Source organism: Sparus aurata, chromosome 18 (genome assembly GCF_900880675.1).
Source record: "Sparus aurata chromosome 18, fSpaAur1.1, whole genome shotgun sequence".
NCBI lineage: Eukaryota > Metazoa > Chordata > Actinopteri > Spariformes > Sparidae > Sparus > Sparus aurata.
In genome coordinates, this window is record NC_044204.1 from 36543464 (window position 1) to 36568107 (window position 24644).

General features: G+C 42.0%; 2 protein-coding genes across 12 annotated transcripts in view; one reads left to right on the forward strand and one right to left on the reverse strand.

Moving 5' to 3' along the window:
* The window catches only part of LOC115569041 (deleted in malignant brain tumors 1 protein-like), a 24948-nt gene extending 20904 nt beyond the window's left edge, over positions 1-4044 (reverse strand). For 4 of the 6 annotated variants that reach the window (XM_030396909.1, XM_030396908.1, XM_030396906.1 and 1 more), the window contains exons 1-5: positions 3907-4044; positions 3194-3355; positions 2960-2995; positions 2552-2866; positions 1840-2142 (exon numbers count right to left, since the gene is read on the reverse strand). In XM_030396909.1, coding sequence (XP_030252769.1) covers positions 1840-2142; positions 2552-2866; positions 2960-2995; positions 3194-3236 — 697 coding nt within the window. In that variant the 5' untranslated portion in view covers positions 3237-3355; positions 3907-4044. The remainder of the gene's footprint in view (positions 1-1839; positions 2143-2551; positions 2867-2959; positions 2996-3193; positions 3356-3906) is intronic. The other 2 variants (XM_030396910.1, XM_030396907.1) reach the window with 1 other exon arrangement.
* On the forward strand, positions 3929-23683 carry LOC115569042 (catechol O-methyltransferase-like). Of its 6 annotated transcripts, none has more exons than XM_030396913.1 (6): positions 4015-4123; positions 9746-9956; positions 10638-10930; positions 12301-12497; positions 12682-13004; positions 15961-18663. In XM_030396913.1, the coding sequence occupies exons 3-6, from the start codon at positions 10675-10677 to the stop codon at positions 15983-15985; spliced, it is 801 nt and encodes a 266-aa protein (XP_030252773.1). In that variant the 5' UTR covers positions 4015-4123; positions 9746-9956; positions 10638-10674; the 3' UTR covers positions 15986-18663. The 6 variants fall into 6 exon arrangements, with proteins under 6 accessions (XP_030252776.1, XP_030252777.1, XP_030252772.1 ...); XM_030396915.1 differs by having other exon boundaries at positions 10665-10930; XM_030396916.1 differs by lacking the exons at positions 9746-9956; positions 15961-18663 and adding an exon at positions 23486-23683 and having other exon boundaries at positions 3929-4123.
* The last annotated feature ends 961 nt before the right edge of the window (positions 23684-24644 follow it).

The following is a 24644-nucleotide window of genomic DNA, read 5'->3' on the forward strand; positions in this document are numbered from 1 at the left end:
GATTTAAAAGGATCTCAAGTCATCTGAAGTCAGCGTTCCACTGTCCGGAGAAAAGTCTACAAGTGCAGGACATTCAAAACAAAGTCCAACATACCCAGGTCTGGTTGTCCAAGCAAGTTCACCCTGAGAGCAGACCGCAAGATGCCAAGGAAGTCACCAAAAACCCTAAAATGTGTTTACAGGACCGACAGCAGGCTCTTGCTACTGTTGATGTCAAAGTGCCTCTACAACCAGAAGGAGACTACACACGTTTAACTTTCATGGGAGGAAACATTGCTCTCTAAGAAAAACATGAAGGCCAGACTGAAGTGTGCCAGAGAGAACGTAGACAAAGACCAGGACGTCTGAAATATTGTTCTTTGGACAGACGAGTCTGAAAATGAATTATTTGGGCACCAGAACAGAATTGTGCGTTCAGCAGTGGGTCAAACCTTCCTCAGACCGATGTCAGACTGGAGGACGGCTACAAGAAGCGTCTCACTGAAGTTATTTCAACACTAGCTGTTAGAAAGCAGGGGGTCCTCACTCTTTCCTCAGTTAGAATACACATTCTGTTGATATCTTTTGTTCAATGAGTAAAACAAGGTTCATTTGTTGTTCACCTGATATTAAATCAGCTTCTTTTCCAGAGATGCATTAAAACAGGATTAGACATCAATATGTGAACATTTCCTAATGAAGACCTGAATATTTAATGGTGTTCTAATTTTTTCACAGGACTGTAAATTATACTTGTCACAGTATAGAACATTTGATCAACTTCACTGATGGTACAGTTTCATTCACAGTGTGTTAACAACATTTATACCATGGTCTGGGGGAATACTCGATTCTGATTGGCTGCAGGGTGTCCATTAACCCCTGATATATGGACACCTACTAAGTAGTTCCAGTCAAATTGACTGTTCACTGCTGTAAATTAATGCGCTAGCTGGCATATCAAATCTGAATATGTTATTTCCAGCACTGACTTCAGTCCGTCAGTCCTTCAGTGTCTCATCCTCTGAACACCACAGGGTGGCGACTGTAACACACAAGCTGCAGAAAGTACACTTCCCCTCTAAATTTACTGATACGCGAGTTGTCTCACGCTGTTCAACTCTCTGCTTCAGGCTGCGGCCACAGTAACGTTACACACGGCCGGTCATTTGTTCGTGAAAATTTTGCTATTGATTTGGGGACAATGACATGACTGGTTAGCGAGCTAATCGTGTTAGCGAGCATACTGTCAAATTATATTTACTGTTTTGTCAACCGTATGCAATGTTATTGACTTTGAATCTTGCTAGCATAGCGTTAGCTTTCTGGCTCATCGCTGAGCGGACTAGAATATCTGCAGTTGCCAAGTCGTATCTATGATCCGTCCCATTTACTGGAGGAGTGAACAACGTCTCCGTTGCATAAGAATCTTACGGGAGAGCAATGATTGTTCCAGGTATTAGTCAAACCCTCAGGCGTTACCAGGGAAACCAAGATATGGCTTGTGAAAAACTTTATATTTTGATTGTAAAACGCATGAAAATGTAAATTAATGGTCCGAATTTATTTTCTTTGGCAAGTGACCATGGTATCAGCGGGATAATGCCCTTCGAGGTGTCCATAAACAGGAGTTAATGGACTTCGCGGAGGTTCTTAGGCCTCCGCGTCGTCCATTAACTCCTGTTTATGGACACCTCGAAGGGCATTATCCCTTACGTAACACTCTATCATCTAATGCTCTATTAGCAGCATCATATCTGAACAGCTCCAATACATCTAACAAGCCACAGTGACACAGCTGCTAGGATAAAGACAAAAGGATCCATTTATGTAAAATACTAAATCCAAAAGTTCTCTCACCTGAGCAAAGCACAGAAGCATCCTGATGGTGTCCACAGTTGTGTGTCCCGTATCCTCTGTGTGAACACTGACTTAGACGACTCTCATTTCCTGAACAGCTCACATCATCGAGCCAGATGTATCCAGTCCCCTGACCGTATGCAGCATTACTATAAGCATGTGATGCTGTACCACAGTTCACCTCTCTGCACACCACCTGAGCATCGTTTAGGTCCCATCCGTCACTACAGACTGTTCCCCAGGAGCCACTGTGATAGATTTCTACCCTTCCATAGCACTGAGTAGACCCAGTTAATCTGACACCTGCAGAACACAAAGAAAAATTATTCCTGGACAGAACACCTGTAAACTGTTTAGATATTTAGTTTGTTCATTTTTTGGTCAGTTGGTCATCACAGAAACATTCTTGTTAGACACATTTGGCAAAGGTTATGATTCATTTACACACTTTTCATCACTTTCACAGACAAGATATATTAGACTTGTCACAGTATAGAACATTTGATCAACTTCACTGATGGTAGTTTCATTCACAGTGTGTTAACATGTAACACTTGTTTTGTGCTCTTCAGTTGTGAAATGATGCTGCAGGGTGTGTTCACCAGCTCTATTAGCAGCTCTAATACATCTAACAAGCCACAGTGACACAGCTGCTAGAATCAAGACAAAAGGATCCATTTATTTAAAATACGGAATCCAAAAGTTCTCTCACCTGAACAGGTCACACCAGCATCCTGATGGTGTCCACAGTTGTGTGATCCATATCCTCTGTGTGAACACTGACTTAAATGACTCTCTCTTCCTGAACAGCTCACATCATCGAGCCAGATTTGACCAGTTCCTTGACCGAACACAGCTGACTGATGAGCCTGTACTGCTGAACCACAGTTCATCAGTCTGCACACCACCTGAGCATCGTTTAGGTCCCATCCGTCATCACAGACTGTTCCCCAGGTGCCCCCGTAGTTGATTTCTACCCTCCCAGAGCACTGAGTAGACCCAGACCCAGTTAATCTGACAGAGAAACCTATCAGGTCATGGGAAACAGCATACAATCTTTCAGTATTCCACACAAAATGTAAACTGAAAGGATCTTAGATGTCACAGAGAAGAGACTGACCTGCAGCAGGGGAGCTTGAGATCAAGAGGAAAGAGGCTACAGAGGAACACAGTGACATCACTCATTCAGAAAGCTTAACATGCAGAAATAGAAGTTGCACTTGTTTCAGATTGAGATTGAAGTCTACACACTCAGATATGAGTCTTTACAGACTCCTCTTTCTACACAGTTACATCTGCTATACTATCCAAAAAACTTAGTTCTCAGATTTAAATTGTTGAATTCCTGTCTTACCAAGAGTCAAACAACGAAGGTATCCCTGTTGTAAGCTGCCCATGGCTGACACAGAGGATGCCCTGTATCACCTGTCAGTGACCGCACAGGAGGCAGGAGGTCCCTTTATACTGGCCGTCCTTCCTGGAACACTTCCTCTTTTTCTGTCCAGTGCTTTTTTACCTTCATGTGAAAATACAGCACAGAGTATTATGATACTGACATTCAGTCTATCTATCACCGAGTACTTCTACAGAATGAAGATTTAGGTGGAACAACCCTTTAAAACAAAGGCAGATGGACAGTAAAAAGTATGTGATTCAGAAGGCTCCAGCTTTCCAACACTTTCAGTTGTATTCAGTAATCCAGATGTGTCACTCCCCTGAGGTGAAACCAGATGTTTTGGTGTCCTGCTTAAATCTTTGGACAGATATTTGTTACAGGACTTTTAAATGGATGAACAATTTGATCAGTGCAGTAATAATCCATGAGTCAGCTCCATCAGGACAAACAGGTGACCTCAGCATGTTTGAGCACCATCAGAAACAACATTAATGTGCTGTAACGTTTGGAGCCCCCAGGATGAGATGACACCAGTCAACACTTCTGCAGGACCTGCAGACTCAGAGGCTCGTGGATCTTCTTACATCTTTGCTGACCTCGTGTGGAACAATGCAGCAGCACTGAAACATGGTGGGAGGAGCCTCCCAGGCTGTGTGTGTGTGTGCCCTCACCACTCCCCTCGTCTGTTCTCAGGGCTGCTACTTCCTGTATACCAGAAACAGTCAGTAAGCTCCGGCCCATGATCGCAGCGTCTAAGAGAAATCCTGTCTTGTTTCAAGTCAGCTGGCTGTTTCCATCGTGCTGCTCAGCTTCTGTGTTCAGAGGAGTGACAGTCCATCTGTGTCTGACAGGAGGCACTCCTGATCTGGACGGGCAGCAGGACGGATGGTGAGTATTCAACCTCTACTGCTGCTGTGATTCTTATTCATCAGCAGTTAATCATTTCTGCCTCAGTGTTGTAAATGTAGTTTACAAAAGGGTACTACACACTCTTCATGTAGAACTCCAACACCGTTAATCACATGTGTATTGATTTACTACTGTTGGAAGTTGAGCTGTTTGTCATTTCTTCCAAGATGCAGCATGGCATTTCAATCAAACACATCAGCTCTAGAGATGAATAAGATAAAAATCTTGCATTCTTTATCAGAACATACCTGTGTAATTATTGAAGGACTGTATGAGAGGGCAGACTGACCTCCACACATGGTGATGAACACTGTGGATGTGCAGTCACAAAGACACAAGGCGCTCCACTTCATTTCAGCTTCATTGTTGACTGTAACAGGTTGATGGATGATGGAAACTGGCACCACTGAAGCTGGTTTCTGTCTGAGCAGAAAACAGGTGAAATGCGTCACCACACTTCACAGTAACCTAAATACATAGGAGCAAATAGCTGGATGTGTAACATTATACACATTCTGTCTAATTCAGTCGTTCTCAATTATTCTTTGTTCCCCCTAGAGGACAAAAATGTTTTTACCCCCCCGCAATTGAAATACTATTGAGAACCTGATAATATTTACCTGTATAATCCACTGTATGAGTTGCAGCATTCTGCATAGAATCACCTAATTATCAAAATGTTTTCATGCTGCTAATCACATGATCACTGGCGACCGCAGTTATAGGTCTGTGTCATAAAAACAACAGCAGGAAGGGTTCCCGACTGAAGGATTAGCTGAAGAGCTTGTTTGAGATTTGTGTGCTGGTGTCAACACGGAGTGTTTTATTTTGAAAAGTAACCAGGGGCCAGTTGTTCAAAGGTAATCTGATTGGATAAAATCTTGAAAATGGGTTGTTCAAAAGGGAAAGAAGGATTCTGAAATCGGATTAGATCACGGAATCCAATCCTAGTTTTGATCTGGATCAAACCTTCAGTTTGTGTTGTTCAAAACGTTTCAGTAGGATTTGGATAACTTTGATCCAAAAAAAAACAGGATTATTCTGATCCCAACAGAGGGTAGGATTTCAAGGTGGATTTCAGGAAGAAAATGTAGTAAAACTTTAGAATTCATCAAATAATACATTTTTATCATTTAGTTTTAATACATTTACTTATATTTTGCACTAGACTTGTTTAACCGTTACAGTGATAAAGTAGATAAAGTAGACAATGGCTACCAATTAAGCCTTTCAGTAAAGTAAAAATAAAAATAATCTTGTCCCCATGAAACAATCCCCCCAAACAGATTTTAATAAAACAGAAATAATATTTTAAATGTTTCTGTCATTCACCCCTGTATATTAATTTCAATCAGAGATGAGAATAATTTCCAAGAATGGCATCCCTGACTACACGTCCAGTCAGTCCCTCATTCTGACAGAAGGCCAGAGGTTGGTCTGGTTCTCCAACAGGCTCAGGTGCATCATAAACATCATCACAGAGAGGGACATTGCGCCTGGTAGCGATGTTGTGCAGGACAATACATGCAAGTATTATGTTGCATGCTTCCTGTGGCTCCACTCGCAAGTAGTTAAGGCATGCAAAGCATCTCTTCAGAACTCCATTTAAACGCTCAATTGCACATCTTGTTTTGCAATGAGCAGTGTTGAAGCGTGCCTGCGCAGGTGTGGTTGCCGAAGAAAAGTCATCAGCCATGGTGGATAGGCTCTGTCTCCTAATGTTATGCCATCCGATCGGTTGGTTTAGAGCTCTGGTAATCCGGATTTTGTTATCCTGAAAACTGTATCTGGATCAAGGTGATCCAATCCAACGTTGCTTTGAAAAACCGGCATAAAAGTAAGATGGATTACCTGATCCTGGGTAAGAAAAAAATGGGATTTCCAAATCCGGATCATTTTGATCCAGATTAAATGTTTTGAACAACTGGTCCCAGATGTTGTATGGTTATTTCGGTGGTTGACTTCCTGTCTGCTCAGTGCAAAATTCAGCTGAATTGCTGCATTGTGCTCCGGCATCCGCCAGATAAAGAAGTCCTGTGTATCTGTTCCAGAGGGCTCCAGACTGCCGGAGCTGGGACGATCAGCTCCGCTGGCGTGGTGGAGAAGGAACGCAGTGGACACGTATCCAGTGGATATAGATCTTGAAAGTCCCACCCTGCATCTCACGCCTCCCATGACACCTCACCGCACCCCCTGGCCCAACTATTTGAGAAGTACTAGTCTAACTCAATTTAAGTAGCTAAAACAACAGGCTGCCCCCATCAATGAACAACTCACATTCTCACCAGTGTTGCCAGATATTGTGAGAGAAACAAGAAAGCGGGCCTATGAAAACAAGCCCAAAACAAGCGACTTCTCCGTTCGTGGTAAAAAAAATAAAAAATAAAAAAATAATTATTACACTTTGCACACACACAAATATCACCCTGAATCCAGAAATATCATCGTATTTATATGTTTTGACCCTTTTTTGTTTTAGTTCCTGGACTTCAATATGACATGCAATACAATAGGAAGAGGAACATTTTAACAACAAGCCCAAAAACCTGCAACCCGCTACTACCAAAATGTATTACTACTCTACAGAAAAACAAGCCCAAAGTCGCTTATAATAAGCGGACTTGGCAACTGTGATTCCCACTCAGACAAACCAGGGATTGTTTCGCACCTGAACTCAAGTCTCTACATACAGGTGCTAATCAAGCCAGGCTCCTCCTACTTCCTGCTCCTCCTACAACCTGCTGTTTGTAGCTTCACCGTATCATTATAAGCCTTAATCTTTTGTTTTTTCATGTTTTATATTTCTTCTTTTTATATTTTTAAAATATATTTTACAATAGAGACAAAGACAAAAACCAAAACATAACACAGCACAAAACACAAAACAAACCCAAGAAAAACAGTGAGTGTGTGTAGTGGGGAGCTACAGTACTACTGATGCTTTTACCTGAAATCTGCTCTATATGGGTTGATAAAGTCAATCAATCCTTTCCAGCATTTATCAAATATGTGTCTTGAATCTCACAGAAAATGTTGGTTTTTCCATCACAAAAATGTCATGCATCACATTAAACCAGTCAGCTGATGTGAGTGACCCTTGACTTTTTTTTTTACTAGCGACCAACATTCTTCTGAACATGTACGTCGTGGAGAAGTCAACAATCTGTTGTGGCATCATACCCCAGTACCAGGCCTGGAGGCAAAAGTCAAACTTAAAGTGAAACTCTCGCCAAAATACAACCTCTGCTTTTTTTGTGAATGTATATGAGCCAAACCTTCATGTAAAAGCATAATCACGACGAAAGAGGCACTTTTAAGATTTACTGTTAATCATTTACTGTAGTTTTGTTTTCGGGCAAGCTCATTTTCAATGGGAGTGCTACGGCACTTATAAGATAGCATCAAAATCTCTATTTTCAAAACAGTAACCAAGTAACTCCATGTTACCAAGTAACTCCATGTTACCAAGTAACTCCATGTTACCAAGTAACGAGTTATCAGGTAATGCGTTACCGGCATCACTTCCGGAGACACAACGCCCGCATATTTGCAGGGCGAAGGATCCATGGTTTCAATCAGTAACTTCTCAGAAGAAATCACAGTTTTCCTCAGCACCTTCACAACCCTCATGGATCCTGATGTTGTCCCCTCTGGAGCGACCCTCCTGGTCTGTTAGCTTCATTTCCAAGCGGGTCTGGATCTTTAGTAGCTCCAGCAGCGCGTCTACCACACCTTGTACTCTCTCCTCCGCCTCAGCAATTCTTTCCTCGGCCTCGTCAATCCTGATGTAACCCCTTATTCCCTTAGTGTTTATAATCTACACTGAGGTCACACCCAAATAAGAATAAAACAGGTCCTAGGTTCTCAGCTAAAGATGATGAATTCACTGTGGTTGTTAATTAAGCAGGGGACTTTATCACTTGAGTGAGAAAAAGGAAAATAACAAGCGCGGTGCCTCCACTGAAAACTTACTATGCTATGTGCTAACAAATTTATGTAAGCCCTCAGAACTCACATAAATACAGTTTATAGTCTTAAAGAATATTAAACAACAATATGTAAAGGTAAGACAAACATTTATTTTGTTAAACCTTTTAGATCTTTGGAATAATACCTTTAAAAGGAGAAATGCTTCAGAAATAGATAAGGGGAAAAAAAACCGCTTCCTGTACTTTAAATCAAGACAGTAATGCCTGAAGCATCAACATGTTTTTCTTTTTACCCTTTTTGTTCTCTCACATCAATGAAATGAATTTGTTTTAACTTGAGCTCAAACTCAACCTTTTTTAATGAAAATAAACCTATGAAATGAGATTTGTAGCTTAATTTCAAACTTTGTGGTTCTGTTTTAATAAACCATTCCCTTATGAAATGATTAGATGTGTTCCTAATATTTTAACTGTATTCACACCTATTAAATGTTCAAAATACAAAAATTTCAGTAACACAAATGCATAGAAATATCAAATCAGAGTGCTTTTGTGTACTCAAAACACAGTAACAGTACCCACACCTGTACCAATGTATGTTTACAGTTCACATAGAAATAAAGATAAATGATAACGACCATGAAAAGTCTAACCCAAGCTTGGATAATTTCCTAAGTTAACCGATGGGGCCCATTTTTAGCGTTGGTGTACATGTAGTTTTATCCAGTTAGAAGAAGTTAAACTTTGAACCCGGGACAGTTCACACAGTCTGCTTTAACACTCACAGTCCCGTGTCTCTATCTGCACTCGGTTCCGTTCCAATGTCAAGTACTCACGCGACCTCCCGTTGCAGATGCAATATGGCGGAGTAGCCAGCCAGGCCGTAGAGCGATGTCCACACAGCCCCGCGCCGACTCCCGTAGCACCGGCTACCTGCGACACGTCCTCGTTCTCTGCTGCCACCTGGTCCGTTCCGTCCGTACGAATGTCGTGTGGAGACTTCCTCGTGTCCGTGTGGTGAAACAGTCTGGTTCTCTGCCACCGAGCTAACTCACAGCACACGGCTAATGTCGGAGCTAGTGACGGAGACCACGCTGTCGCGGCTCGGAGAAAACTTCACCGTCGTGTAAACTACACACACTCGACTGAGATACGTGAAGAAAAAAAATGCTCTGACCGATTAAGTCTCTCTGTGCAGTGCAATATCTGGGCCAACATTAAGTTCAAGTCTCCAAACATGGACGTGTTTCTCTCTGCGAGGAAAAGAACAGCCAGCTCTCCGCTGCCCCGCGGAACTCTGGGATACTTCCTCCCGCGGAAATAAACAATAGTTTTTATCAAACAGGAAAAACTTAACCTTTATCATTTTTAAAGACCATAGAATACTTTTAATCAATATAATACATGAATTACAGAGTTAATATATGAACAGTATTAATTTTAACATGACTATGGCAAAAATAGTGGGGAAAAAACAGGGGATTCTGGGAAATGAAGTCCTACTCTACTCCGTCTTCTCGAAGCAATATAAAGGGATAATGTGCATATTTTTACCATCACTAAGCTAATAGAAACACAGTAAAATAAAATAAAACAATGAATGTTTTTACACATTTTTAGAGAACCCTACACTGATATTTTACTTATTTATGTCTTTCTCCATTTCCTTCAGTTTCTCACCATTTTCTCGCCGGAAATCTCTCAGTTCTTGAAGAATCACGTCCAAGTTCGCCATGTTTTCCTCCGCCGGCCGACTCTCTGTGGTCAGCTGGCACAAGCTAGCTCTGCTCTCGTTCACCAGAGATTTGTGTCTGTCACTTGTAGCTGCTGCCTGCATGGCCGCTCGACCGGAAGTCTTAAACCTTAATCTTGGAATAAAAAGGGTATAACATTCTGCTCTTTGGATTTTCAACAAAGTTTTCTGTGGTGTCGTGTTTAGCATGTTTAGTGTTCTTTGTTGTTCTATGACATACCTCATTTCATAGACTCTGAAGACAACACAGACTGCAGCTGAAATAATGTTAGAACAAAACAATCAGTACCTCAGTTTGTTTCCTGACTCTTCATCGAATCATCATCAGTGTTCCACTCTGTAGGAGGTAAATGTAGGAGTGTGGTGTGTTTACTGGAGAGAGAACTGAGTGTTGAACTCTTGATCCAAAATGCTGAGCTGGTCTGTGGCCGGACTCTGGACAGATGTTTGAGAGTTTGCAGGTCTGCAGATTTATCACTTGATGTAGTATTTGATTTAATGTAAAATATGCAAGTCTACCTTTTATTTACTTTAAAATGTGTATTGATTAAGACAGAGAAGGTAACCAGGAGTACTGTATTGTGTCAGTAGGGGGTGCCAGAGGTCAGTATTGCATTCAAACATAGAGGGTTTTTTTTAACACATACATTTAATCAACGATTCAGTGAACCAGGATTGTTTTACTTTGAATTCTTGATTTTTCTTTTCTTGCACAAATAACTGCTTACACCAAGTGTCAGATTTTGGATTTGATAAGAAACAGAAGTTATCAGTCACAAACTGTTCAGTTCTTCTTTCCTGTCATCCACAGATTTCTGAGTCTTCCTCTCTTCTTCAGAGATTTTAAAATGTGGCTCATGGTCGTTTCTGTCCCGCTGCTTCCTGCCATCGTGATGGTATCCAGCTGTTATCGTGTCAAAGTTGCTGCGCTGTACCATCGAGCTCTGACCTGGGCTCTGAGGCTGGTGCGAGGAACAGTGTGTGTGAGGAGCACCCACGCCTTCGTCTTCTCCAAATGCACCCATGGAAAAGCTGACAGCGTCCTGGAGACCTTTGACCTTTATGCTGACACGCATCCATCCCTCCACATCAGTCCTCACACTGGTCAGTATGCATACATTCATTTATGTACCAGGAGCATTAAAGGGGCACGCTGTAGTTTGAGAAAAAACTAAAACTCAGAATATGAATATTTACAATATTAATGAGGTGATAATGCTACTTTTGTTCCACATGAATAGACCAGCTGTTCTCAGAGGACAATAAGGTCCCAGAACACTGTTTGAGGTTAGAAAGGTGGCAGGGTCCGCCACATGTAAACAGAGTCAAACAAGATGAAATGGTGTTTGTCAGTTTGTTTATTCAGTTTCTTCAGTCAAGAATGAAAATCAGTCAATCTTTCTCTTCTGATTAACATATCATACGTGTAATCGTACGTATAGCACCTTTAATTAAGAAGACATCGTCTTTGTTAAATCATGACAGGGGACAGATGTTAAAGAGTCTCAACATCACAAAGTACAAGCCAACACTTGTGTCTTCATACAGGACTTAAGTCAGAGCTCACTTCTCAATCATAAGAGCCTGATGGCTAAAAACTATTTCTACAATAGTTCACTCAGGTAGAATCTGGAATATTGATACAAAACACTGATAACATTTCCCTGTCTGGATGTGTTTTGATGAATGAGTCTTTGTCTACATTACATGTCATTTGAATATTGATACATAAGAGTTATAACTACCCTGTTTAACTCAGGGTAGAGTGTCTGTAGACGAGCAGTGGAACACAGGTGAGGTCGGCAGGTGCACACAGTGATACGTTGGAGTCATTATTTACAGTCCCGGTCAGATGTGGAGTCTACAGGAAGGAGCAGCAGGAGAAGGTTGAAGTTGACCCTTTTTATATTTGACTCAAGAATGAGTCACTAACACAAGTTCCATCTCTGGAACATGAAGACTGAACGAGACTGAGTTCTGACTCATGAGAGTTGAGGCCGCTGCTGATATTTCTTGATAAAGCCACTGAGTTCATTTGGTGTTTTTGACCTTTTATCGTTTGGACCTTTCTTTTTCTTCTGTAGTAGATGTTCAGTTGATGACGACTCTGAGGTGTTGGTCGAGCCAAATGTGAAATATAAAACAAAATTCCAGTAAAATCTCCCAGATCATTATTTTGCAGGGTTTTACTTCATCGTATTACCTTTCACTAGTCATTTGTTCACCTGGACTTTAGTGTGTCCACAGGCGCTTTCATCAGAAACACATTAGCTTAGGAAAATGGAGCTTTGTGTTTGAAGTCATGTCCACAGTGTGAAATACTAGTCAGTCAAACATCTGTAAAGATATGACAAGTCATCATCTGTAATATGTATTATGCATTCATGGAACACAGCTTCAGTTTGTGATTGAAAACTGTTCTGGTTCCAAGCCGATGGAGATGAACAGCACCCTGTCCCTGTCTCCTGTCCCAGCTGAGGCAGTGGATGAAGTGATGAGGCGAGTGCAGCCCTCCCGGGTGTTGGAGCTGGGGATGCACTGCGGCTACACATCAGTCCGCCTCCTGCGTCTGCTGCCCCCTGCTGGCACACTGGTCACTGTGGAGGGGGACCCGCTCACAGCAGAGCTTGGGGAGGAGATCATACTGGTCGCTGGCTTCAAACACTCCCAGGTACACTCAGGTGCATCTAGGTACACTCAGGTGCATCTAGGTACACCCAGGTACACCCAAGTACACCCAGTAATGAAGCTTTTATTTCAGATAAGAGCCAGAGTGAAAAACGTATCGCTCTTAAAAAGAACGTTTCTCTGAGGGGTTTTAATCCGTCGTCCTGTGCTCCTCTGATTCTCTGCAGTTCCAGGTGCTGACATCTAGTTCAGCTGAGGCCATACCAACATTGTGTCCTGTTCTTGAGCCTGATCAAGGGACCAGTGAGGGGTTCAGTCTGGTGCTGATGGACCATGACCCCCAGCGGTACCTTCCAGACCTGCTGGCTCTACAGAGAGAGAAGCTCCTCAGCCCGTCTGGCTGCTCTGTCCTCCTGATCTACAGGAACCAAAGAGCTGAAGGTCTCAGAGAAATCCTGGACCACATCAGAGCGAGACCCGACTGCTACGACATCAAGTCAGAGCTCCAGTTTATGACAGAGATCTTCTACCAGAAGGAAGAGAGACGACGGTAAAATCTAAAGATGTGGCTGTGTGCCTTTAGTTTCTGTGGACTATATAAACCTATAGTCTTAAATACTTAATATTGTTTGTATTTGGAGAATAGAAATATTTTCTACAATGTGTCATGTTTTTTTCTTGGTTGTGGCTCCTCACAGCAGAGACAAACTGACCAGTTGTAGAGCACATTGGTCACCACTTGATGGCGCTCTCTGCTTTTTAAAGCACAGAAGCTGAGGCATGTGACTGCTTCTTACATGTCACTCCTGCAGCTCAGCACAGTTCAATACAAACTTTAAGATCTCTTTTCTTTTGCTGCAGCAGAAAACTTAACCTTTGACTCTCTGATTTAAATTCAGTCACATCTGTGTCCTGAGTTACTCATGAGAGCTACATGATCCACGGCCGTCCTGTTTACGTTCACACGCCCTCTTGTGCATGTTGTGATATTTACTTTTAGACGCCAATGTCAATGTTCACAATTAAGAAATAAAGCATTATGGGGGAAATTGCTCCCAGTCATCAACACTGTTGCCCTAACAGGTCATTAATATCTAAGATTCAGTGTCCCAGCATGCAGCGCCTCATGAATGCAGAGAATCAGCACTGTTTTATGGGCTGAACTCAGATGGAGTTTTCCAAATGTTCCTCTAATGGCACTGCTGAGACTTTGGAAGCAGCTGGAAAGCCATTACATGCTTTAGAGACAATTTACTGCAGAATTTAAATAAATAATATCTGTGCAAACGCACAATTTAATTAAATGCAATATTTCCAGGAGCCTTGGGGTGGGTCGCGACTCTAGACAGTTCTTACACAACAGCATGATAAATGTAGTAATAAGTAAAATAATACAAACTTAGAGAGCTTTAACTGCAACACAAAGGGAGTGGAGGGGAAGTGGCGTCAACTTTCAGCTACTATAACTTAGACATGGAGGTGAGGTGGTCAGGGAGGAGAACTTTGTTAATGCATCCCGTCTGACGGTTCACTGTGACAGTCTCCACACAGCTAAACAGGTAATGGAGCTGGCAGAATGTGACGAGCTGCATGAATACTTTATAATCTCATACAGGGATCATTAGCTGCGCTGCAGGGGAAGTGGCGATTGCATTTGCTGAACACAGGAAACAACACAGACTACAGAAAGTCGACTGCAGGCATCTGGGTTATTATCTGCTCCCCAACTGGTTCTTCTGCAGGAGCACAAACAACCAACGGATCAGAACCCAAAGTCTCACATTCACAGTCAAAATATAACTTCTTTAATTCCAAATTAAGACATTTGGAAAAAGTGAACGCCCACTCGGAAGAAGTGATTGCCTGCATGAAAGTCAGAGCTCTGAATATTATTATCGCTAATTAGCAATCTGGAGCGCTTCACTTTGAAAATAGCAACATCCTGGGTGGCCGTAATCATCGGAGAGGATTTATTATTTAAAACGATCCGATAAAAAGGGTTTCTGCAGTTTGTGTTCTGAATGAAAGAAGTCGTGTCGTGATGAAGATTCACGTCTTTGGATTCAGTTTTTGTTTGTTGTCTTTGTAAATGTTTATGACGAGTTTCTGACAGTGATTTAACTTAATAAAACTTATAGTGAAACGAAAAGCCAAAATATTCTTAACAAATCACACGTCGGCGTGCTTAAAGGGACAGTTCACCCCAAAATCCAAAACACATGTTGTCCCTCTTCCCCCCCTCAGCTGTAGTTTTATCTCTGCATCTAGTTTTGAAGATATCGACTGTAGAGATGTCTGCCTTCGCTCAAATATAATGGAACTAGATTGCTGTCGACTTGTGGCACTCGAAGCAACAACAGATATGTTTGAAACTCGTACATTTCTTACAACAAACAACAAAGTCTGAAGCCTCATGTGAACAGTGAACATGTAGGAACTATATTCTCTGTTTCACTGTGTAGGAGGAAGCGTGCATACGCTCATGGATGAGAGCTGAGCTAACTAAGCTAACTAAGCTAACTTAGCTAACTAACCTTACAGGTCGGTACAGGAGATGGAATGTAACTAAGTACATTTACTCAAGTACTGTATTCCCTCAATGAGGGATCAATAAAGTTTTATTTCTTCTAACCTGTCAAGCTGTTCCTCATGTTGATGTTTTCATATCTGGCTGTTATTTGTCTCTGACTGTAATCTACTAAATATTTGAGACTTTTTGATACGAGCATGCTTTCCAGAAACAGTGTTAGAATCACAATACTTCTATCTGGACCCACCATGTCCCCAAATAGCCGGTGTGTGATATGTCATTACACTAGATAGACCAACTGTGATGACTGCTCATTAGCCTCCACCATCTCAGTCCACCAAACTCCCCACAACCAGCCCGGACGAGGTCAATTTCTCAGCTGTCAGATGTGATTTAACACTTCCTTGCCCTGCTTTCAGAGCGCCACCAGTCGACACAATGATGTAGAAGCAAATGTAAACACCATGCTCTACGACCACCCCAGCCCTCGCCCCCTTCCTCCCAGTTCCCCTAAAAATTCCTAATTTAATGGCTTCAATTTCCGGGTTCCTCCTTCATCAGGCCGAACAGTTCTCTGTGCGATGGAGGCTGGAGAGCTGATGTAAACACAGCTTTCAATTATAAATCAAAGTCTAAAGAGCCGCGCTCCGCTGCCCTCCGGCTGTCGTAACACAGGCCAAACACCCCACGTCACACTGCTGGGAACTAATGGCCGGCTCACTGAGATGAGTTCATACCAGAGGCAGAAACACCTTAAGTGTCGTGAGTGTCAAAGTTATGTAGAGCATGTTGTGCTCATCCTTCGTTTGTGTCGGCGCGTCTTCAACTTCAACTACACGATCAGAACGGATCTATAAGACACAAAAGAGGTCAGACAGGTCAGGCAGTTTAACTGTGATGATGATCAACTATTTTTATTTGTGTCCATTTAAAGAAGTGAGACACTGTCCTTTGTACATCTTGTGATTTCATGCAGGACACAGAACCATTTCTACTGCTGAGTCAGTACTCTTGTGTGCTGAAACCCAAATGACATCATACAGACAACGCTGCAGTCTTCAAACTGAACCATTCTCTGATCAACGCCCCCGTCGGCAGGATGCTACTGTATTGATTCTACATAACTCTTGTATCCTTATTAGCTTATTCACATGACCATTTTTTCATCTGGCACCACTATGGTTAAGATTTGGTTAGGTTCAGACAAAATGACTTGGTTCTGGTCGGGAAGCGAGCTCAGGAGACGATCATGTGACTCAGCTCTGGAAAGGAAAAAGCTTGTTCAGTGGCCTTCCGTCTGGATCAGGAGTCGCCAAACTTTTTCCCCTTCAAGGGCCAAAAGTTCCATCTAATAGTGAACAAAGGGCCAAAAGTTCCATCTAATAGTGAACAAAGGGCCAAAAGTTCCATCTAATAGTGAACAAAGGGCCAAAAGCAAACACCTGTTGGACTGTAATGTTAAGACCCCACATGGATCTATTGATCGAAGTATCACGCTGCCTGCCAACCTTAGATTACATAAAATGATAAATAATCAGAATCACCATGAAGCTCATTATTATTCAGGTACAACAGGTTCCTGTAGCAACACCCTCCTGTGTTTTGTAACGGTTACTCAGGTTTTTCATATTGAAGCCAATTCAATTGTTTCAGCCTTGGTTTTGTTTGTTGACACCTTTGTGCTCAGACTGAATGTAAAGATGTGTTTTATCATGTGACACGTGCACGTTGTTCTCACTGGTTCTCTCTGAGTAACACATCAGTCAGCAGAACGGTTCACTTCTGTTGGTGGACAATATGCACTGTACATTTTAATCAAACAATCCTCTCCTCTGCTCACCTTAGGGAACTTTTTAGCGGCTATTCATTTCTTATTTCCGTGGTAACTTATAGATCAATGATTCACATTTCTCCCACCTACCTTTTAGTGAGTATTTTGTGCTGAATCAATACAACCTGAGTGGGCCCTGAAAGGTTGATGAGGCAGAAACACAATTGATCCATTAATAAAACAGTCGACTCCAATCCATACTCAACAAGAGGCCACACACACACACACACACACACACACACACACACACACACACACACACACACACATAATCTTTTCTTCAGATCTGGTGGGCTGAACAAATGCTTGAATAATACATAAAAGGTCAATGATAATAAGATGTCGATGCACGTGTATTGAAGTAGTTGCACCTGTTCCATCTCTTCACCGGCAGTATTCCCCCTCTACCTCCGTCAGCAGCCGTCTCATCCTGTTCTGTCTCTGTCTTTCTCTTCCTGTTGGGTTAGGGTTAGTGGGGCCACTCGCACCAGAAAGTGTCTGTAAAATCCTCCTCGCCTCTCGACACGATTCTGTAATAACAGCTCTTACAGGAAAATTCAAACAACCAGTTACTTTTTGGAATCAGGACATGAAAAGGCATCAAAGACTGAAAGCATGAGACCAAGTAAAAGTACAGTGAAGGTATAAAGTGACTCAAACACAGAATAAATCACTGCTTGTATGATTGTTGGTGGTGGACTAATCCAGTGATCTGTCCACTGCTAACGCTGCAGCTCACATTTATTACTAAAGATAAAATACACATTTTAAAACAGTGTTTTTCCAAATCCAGTGATCTTAGTCGGTGGATCTTAGTTTAATGGGACTGCAGATGTAAATTAGCCCAAGGCTAACTCTGGTGCAATGCATTAAATGGTCACATTTATGTTTTAATTGCACATTGTCCCTTACAAATAAAATAGAAACTGAAATTGGATGGAATTGTCTGTGATCTAAATGTGAGTACAAGTCACTGATGCATGTTTGTCTACAGAACATCAGCCCTCAGATCTTAATAGGAATCCTTCCTTCTGTGCTGATCTTGTGCTCCAGGATGAGATTCATCAGACTGACAGACACTCTTAGTCTTCCAGTCCATGGGGGAGATGAAGAGGTGAACTTGGACACATCCAAGAAAAACAGTGCAATAAGAGTTCATAGTTAGCTTGTGAGACGGGCTTTCCACTATAAGATCTTTAAGGGTGCGCATTCACACCAATGAACCCTAATAAACATTGTTTACTTTCTGTTTTACCTCATTTCTGTAATATGAAATAGATGAATAAAACCTGGGGAGACACAAACACACATGGACATACTTCTGTGTAGGTTCTCACTGCAGCGTGGGGTCAGTGTTCGTCTGCGTCCATGTTGTGATTTCAGTGCAGACATCACCTCTAACATTCATTTAGCTTCTTCTTTAACACACAGGAATGACTCGTGTTAGCTTTTTGCTTGTCTTTGGGAGATATTTGTGAGCTGTATTAGCTGAGAGCTGACATCAAGCTAAAGTTTTTAGGCTTATGCTAACATCAGCTAAACATGGGCTAAAATGACTTTAATCATTTATAAAAGTTGGTGCTCAGATCATCACAGGGAGAATAACTGTGTTTATCTGACAGCTGATATCAATGGATGAGATGCAACAATTATGCTGATTACGTCATTTCTCTGTAGCTGCTCTTGAGCTAACTAGCATTAGAAATAGTTCTGTTGTCAGCCTTCTTCTTAACACTGACAGCAGAATATTCTCCTTCTCAGTCCTTTGAACTTTGTCATATGTCATCACTGTTAACTGTGTTTTGGAAGAAATCATACAAAATAAAATAAGTCATTTCTTTGTATGATCAAACTCTTCGTGTTTCTGCAATAAAAACAAAGTCAATAATGGCCATTATACAAAATCCAGCCAGGTAAAGACCTGAAACTCTATAGCTTTTGTGTTTATTCGTGCAACACAAACTCTAATGATAAAACAAGTTAAACACACCTATCTGATGAAGACGTTTTATCACCCTTTCAGATCAACACCCTCATGAAAATAAGGACAGTAGCTTGTCCAATTTTCCCTCTGCACCTCACAAGTGCTCTCAGACTCTGAAGTATGAGGCTCAGACATCGTGTCCTGAAAATACAAATCTCAGGCGTAGGAGGTCTTTTAAACCAGGAGCAGAGAAAGTGCATTCTGAGAGGATTCAGCCCTCTTAAGACATCGCACGGTGGGAGGTCTATTTTCTCTCAATCTTCCCTCTCTCTGCAGGGTGTGTGTGTGTGTGTGTGTGTGTGTGTGTGTGTGTGTGTGTGTGTGTTCAGGTTGAGGTCTGGGTCAGAGGCGGGTGGTAGAGTCACTTCACATTGTCAGATCCCTCCACAGATTAAAAGAGAGGACTTGAGTTTCCATTTCTTTCAAAGGCGGACGCTCATCAAAATGATAAAGACCTCCTGGATTTGATCTCGGCTCAGTTCAACCTGAATCAATTTAATCTTTTAAAGTTTCTCCATGAGATCCAGCCTGGCCGTGATCGAGCTGAAGGCTGCGTACCTTATTGTGAGTGCTGAGCTGGTTTTAAATATGACTGTGATGTGATGACGTACTAACCTGAAACAGAAGATTGTATGAATGAGACTGAAGCTGCCAAGAAAACACAAGAATATGAATCTTCATCCAGACTAACATCATTGTGAGGTTGTTCTGTAGACAAGACAAATCTAAAGCTCGTGTTAGCATGCTTCAATGATTACAGTTTCTACTCTAACATGCTGAAGATTAGCTGGTGCATTTACCATCTTCACTGTTTTATAGTACGGAGCAATCAGGCGCCAGCAAATTAACAGTCAACACAAAGTAAAGCTAAACGAATGTCAATAGTGTAGCTTATCATAAATGAATGTCTTGAGGGAAAGAAAGAAAAGAAACGGGATCATCAACCACATTATAATTCATCTTCTGGGGACCATGAATGTGTGTACCACGTTTCTATGAAATCCATGAAATAGTTCTTGAGACATTTTCAAAATAGCAATTGTTAATGTCATGGTGACGTTAAAGTCTAGGGATCACAAGAGTTGGTGGGATTGATCCTCTGGGGACCATGAAGCTGTGAAGAACATGGAATAGCCATCTCTCTAACACTGGCTGAGACATTCCAGTCTGGATCAGAAGATGAACCAACATTGTCGCCCTGAGAGCCTGCAGTCTGTAGAAACCATGGAGCCACTTTAAAATCACAAAATTAAAGAAAGGTTGATTCCTCTGAATTCCCACAAATAATAGATTCCATTTCTCTAATATTTCCTCCAGTTAACAGGCACACACACTCTGCACATGCTCCATCCTGCCCACAGAACAGGCCATAATGACCTTATTTCAAAATGGAGAGTAATTCCGACAAACTGCCAACGGTGGAGCAGGAACGGTTATGGAGCCGCTGAGTTTATTTCCCATGAGTCTGTTACTGCTGAAGTAGCCACAGATATATTAAGCCTCGGAGCAGAAAAAGCATCATGTGATCCATTACTGTTTTTATAATGGTTGGTAGTGCCACAGCGGTATATGACATTTAAATTGTATTGTTTTCATTGACCAGCACACTTGACCTGAGGCCATCTGGAAAAATCTCTAATGGCATAAATTTACCTCACAGCCAACGCTTTTTAAAACCAATTCTATCACTGTCCATCCGATCTGCGGTGGTATTTCTGTTTGTATTTCTGTTGAGATTTCCCAACACGCAGCAGCTAATGGCTGAATGAATGACTCATCTGCTGCACCGCCGTGGTCTCTTTCATCCGACATGAGTGTGATTCTGAATCCCCCGGTGCAGACCCTCATTTCACAAGCCCGCATGAGAGGAGGAGGCAACACCGCCCGTCGTCCAAATGGACTTTTCATTAGGACGCAGAATGGGTTTGGGTCACAGCAGTGGCACAGCTGATCACATCTCAAACAATGGGGCTCCCGGCACAAAGCTAACAATATATATTTACTGTACAGACCAGAGAGCAGCATCAACATTCTCATCAGACTCTCAGCAAGAAAGTGGACAGCACACAGCAAACAATCTCAACAAATGGTCCATGTAGACTGCTGTCTTTGTTTACTGATTCTGGTGTGTGTGTGTGTGTGTGTGTGTGTGTGTGTGTGTGTGTGTGTGTGCGTGTGTGTGTGTGTGTGTGTGTGTGTGTGCTGATGTTGACTGGATCTGAGGCCAGGATGAGATCTACTGCAGTAAATACATTACATCAGTTCATTGTTACAGTGCTGGATCACATGATGCTCACCTTTAGTTAGCACAGGTATCTTAGGGGGCGCTGTGGCTCAGGGGTCGAGTCAGCGTCTCGTTATCAGAAGGTTGCTGGTTGGATTCTCCTGGTCTGCATGTTGAAGTGTCCTCTGGCAGGATACTGAACCCCAAACTGCTCCTGATGTGCTGGTCCACACCATCAGTGTGTGAATGTGTGAATTACTGTACGTCAGCTCACAACCAAACTATCAGCATCAATCTTCATGCAACAAAGACACACAGTTCCTTTTTCCATGGAAATAATATGATCAATATTTCCTGGTTTGTAAGAATGTCAGATTGGATGGATGGAGACGGGACACTATGTCACCATCAGACCAACGTTTGCTAGGTTTGTTTGGAAGATTGACACAATGTCATATCTAATCATTCAATACAAACTTGGTGAGCTTAGCTCAACATAAAGACTGGAAACAACAGAACCACCGCCTCGTTCTGTCTGTCACTCAATCTGGCTGCATCTCTAAAGCTCACTACTTGTTTATTTTATTTTAACTCCAATAACATATTTACCCAAATGTGGAAGTGTGCCATCCAGTGGATATTTAATTGTCTCAGCAGACGGTCCATTAGCACCTGTCCAGGAAATGTAAATCATCTAACACCACGTTCATCATCAGGCTGAGTTTGCTCAGTTGTCATGGAACTGTACATTCTTCTTCTCAGCACTTTAAGTACTTCCTGTCCATGTTGGCTTAAAAGCTGAAGTTCTTGACCTTGAAAACAGCAGTTGAGAAAACAATCTCACCACACGGTCCATTTAGTGGCTGTTCCACAGCTTCCAATTCCACCTTCTGGCCTTTCACAAAATGTTCTGGAGTCTGAGTTGCTGTTGAAAATGTGTGTTGAGGCTGTTTGGTTCTTGGAGGTTCACAGTATCTGATGACAAGTCGAGCATGAAATCAGAATCCAGTGTTTATTAGGAAAAAGGTGTTGTAATCGATCTAAATTGACTGCTGTTGGATCATTTTGTTGTTTTATTCTTTCATGCACAACTAACTGCTGGTTATTAGATGTGAAACTCAGGTGCATGTAGCATAACAGCATAATACTGTCTGTATGACCAGCTGCAGCACAGCGTCTTTCTTTTTCTCTTATATTTCTCTCTTGCTTTTTCACCATTTAACCACCATTATGCTCTGAGAGAGGAGAGAAAAAGCCTTCAGTCCAAAATGTCGCCACAGATGTATTGTAGTTCTTTGATAGGGAAACAAATGAGGGTATGATGTGACCGTGGCACCGGGACATTAAGCGGTTAGAGGTTGTAAATCAGACTCTGATTAAATCTGTCTGAGCCACAGTTGTCCATTTGCCTTGAGTGCAAAGCTGACCTGATTTGGGTGATTTTCCTGACAGGTCTGTATATCACCGCGGGTGTAACTGCTCTGTGGCACATTTCACGCCATTAAAGCTATCCGTGGGTCTATTATACTTCAAAGTTACAGTATCCTTGATAGCATTCTATGAATTGGGGAAAATCTGTAACTGGTGAGCATCATACTTTGTTGGCTGCATGTTGTCAGGGAGGGGAAATGTGGGAGTTGCTGGCATGTTAGCATCGACTTGCTTCTTCCTAAATGATCGTTTCTAAGGAGCCTGTCCTCTTTTCTCCGGCTGAGCTTTCTGTTTCTGTAAAACAGGGATTTGAATAAAAGAAAGCACCACATGCTTTGTTCTTTTCTCTCGCGCAGCATTTGATCAGGCGAGTGCTTTTTGTTCCTTTTGAGCAGGCGGACCTGTCAAGGCCAGTTTAAACCTGAATACTTTCTCTGTGCGCGGTGCTGCTGGGAGGCAGAAGGTCACCCTGCTGCCATATCTCAGGTTCCCTTTAATCACGTAGATGTGGAAATAAAAATGCTTTAATGAATCCGTGCACTTATACTCTGAAAAGCATTTTGTGCTGTTATTAGTAGATGTCAAACTGAGAGCTACAAGTCGTCTGTTGTGAGATGTTGTGTGAGTCTGTTGACCACACAACACACTCGTGGTGCTGCAGGTCCTCAGAACACTCTTTGACAGCTCTTGAAAAACTTCGACGTGCTCCTGAGTTCTTCATTATTTGTGCTAATAATATTACATGCTCTCACTTTTCAGAGCACTTTCATTCATGCACGCTTAAGCCTCCAGAACAAAGTCTAATAAATATATAACACTTATAAGATTAAATGGAAATCATGCACTGCGTTCCTGAATGCCAGTGCCAAGATTTGAACAAAAGTGCTCTGATCGTGTCAGCATGGAGCGTCCATGTTTGAATAATGTGAAGTTTTGCTTGTAATTTTAAAATGTGTGATTTCAGGCACAGTGTTGGGAGAGTGGTGCTGTTTTTTGAAAGCTAACCAATTAATCAAATCCATCTCAATTAGTCATTAACGGCTGGAGGGGAAGATGTGGACAGTGGGCAGCGAGAGGGGACAGTAACCCAGATAATCTCAAGCACGGACTGGATGAGGTACACAAGGTGTCACACAAGTTCATGAACTTCAGTTCTGTCACTATCTAACTGCCACAGTTACCATTGTGGTTCACTCACACTGTTCTCATAGTATAATTCCAGGACGATTCCAGTATGATTCCAGGATGATTTCAGTATGATTCCAGGATGATTCCAGGATGATTCCGGTATGATTTCAGTATGATTCTGGTCTGATTCCAGGATGATTCCAGTATGATTCCAGGATGATTCCAGTATGATTCCAGGATGATTCCGGTATGATTTCAGTATGATTCTGGTCTGATTCCAGGATGATTCCAGTATGATTCCGGTATGATTCCAGTATGATTCCAGGATGATTCCAGGATGATTTCAGTATGATTCTGGTCTGATTCTAGTATGATTCCAGTATGATTCTGGTCTGATTCCAGTATGATTCCGGTATGATTCCAGTATGATTTCAGTATGATTCTGGTCTGATTCCAGTATGATTCCAGGATGATTTCAGTATGATTCTGGTCTGATTCCAGTATGATTCCAGTATGATTCCAGGATGATTTCAGTATGATTCTGGTCTGATTCCAGGATGATTCCAGGATGATTCCGGTATGATTTCAGTATGATTCTGGTCTGATTCCAGGATGATTCCAGTATGATTCCAGGATGATTCCAGTATGATTCCAGGATGATTCCGGTATGATTTCAGTATGATTCTGGTCTGATTCCAGGATGATTCCAGTATGATTCCGGTATGATTCCAGTATGATTCCAGGATGATTCCAGGATGATTTCAGTATGATTCTGGTCTGATTCTAGTATGATTCCAGTATGATTCTGGTCTGATTCCAGTATGATTCCGGTATGATTCCAGTATGATTTCAGTATGATTCTGGTCTGATTCCAGTATGATTCCAGGATGATTTCAGTATGATTCTGGTCTGATTCCAGTATGATTCCAGTATGATTCCAGGATGATTTCAGTATGATTCTGGTCTGATTCCAGTATGATTTCAGTATGATTCCGGTATGATTTCAGTATGATTCTGGTCTGATTCCAGTATGATTTCAGTATGATTCCGGTATGATTCCAG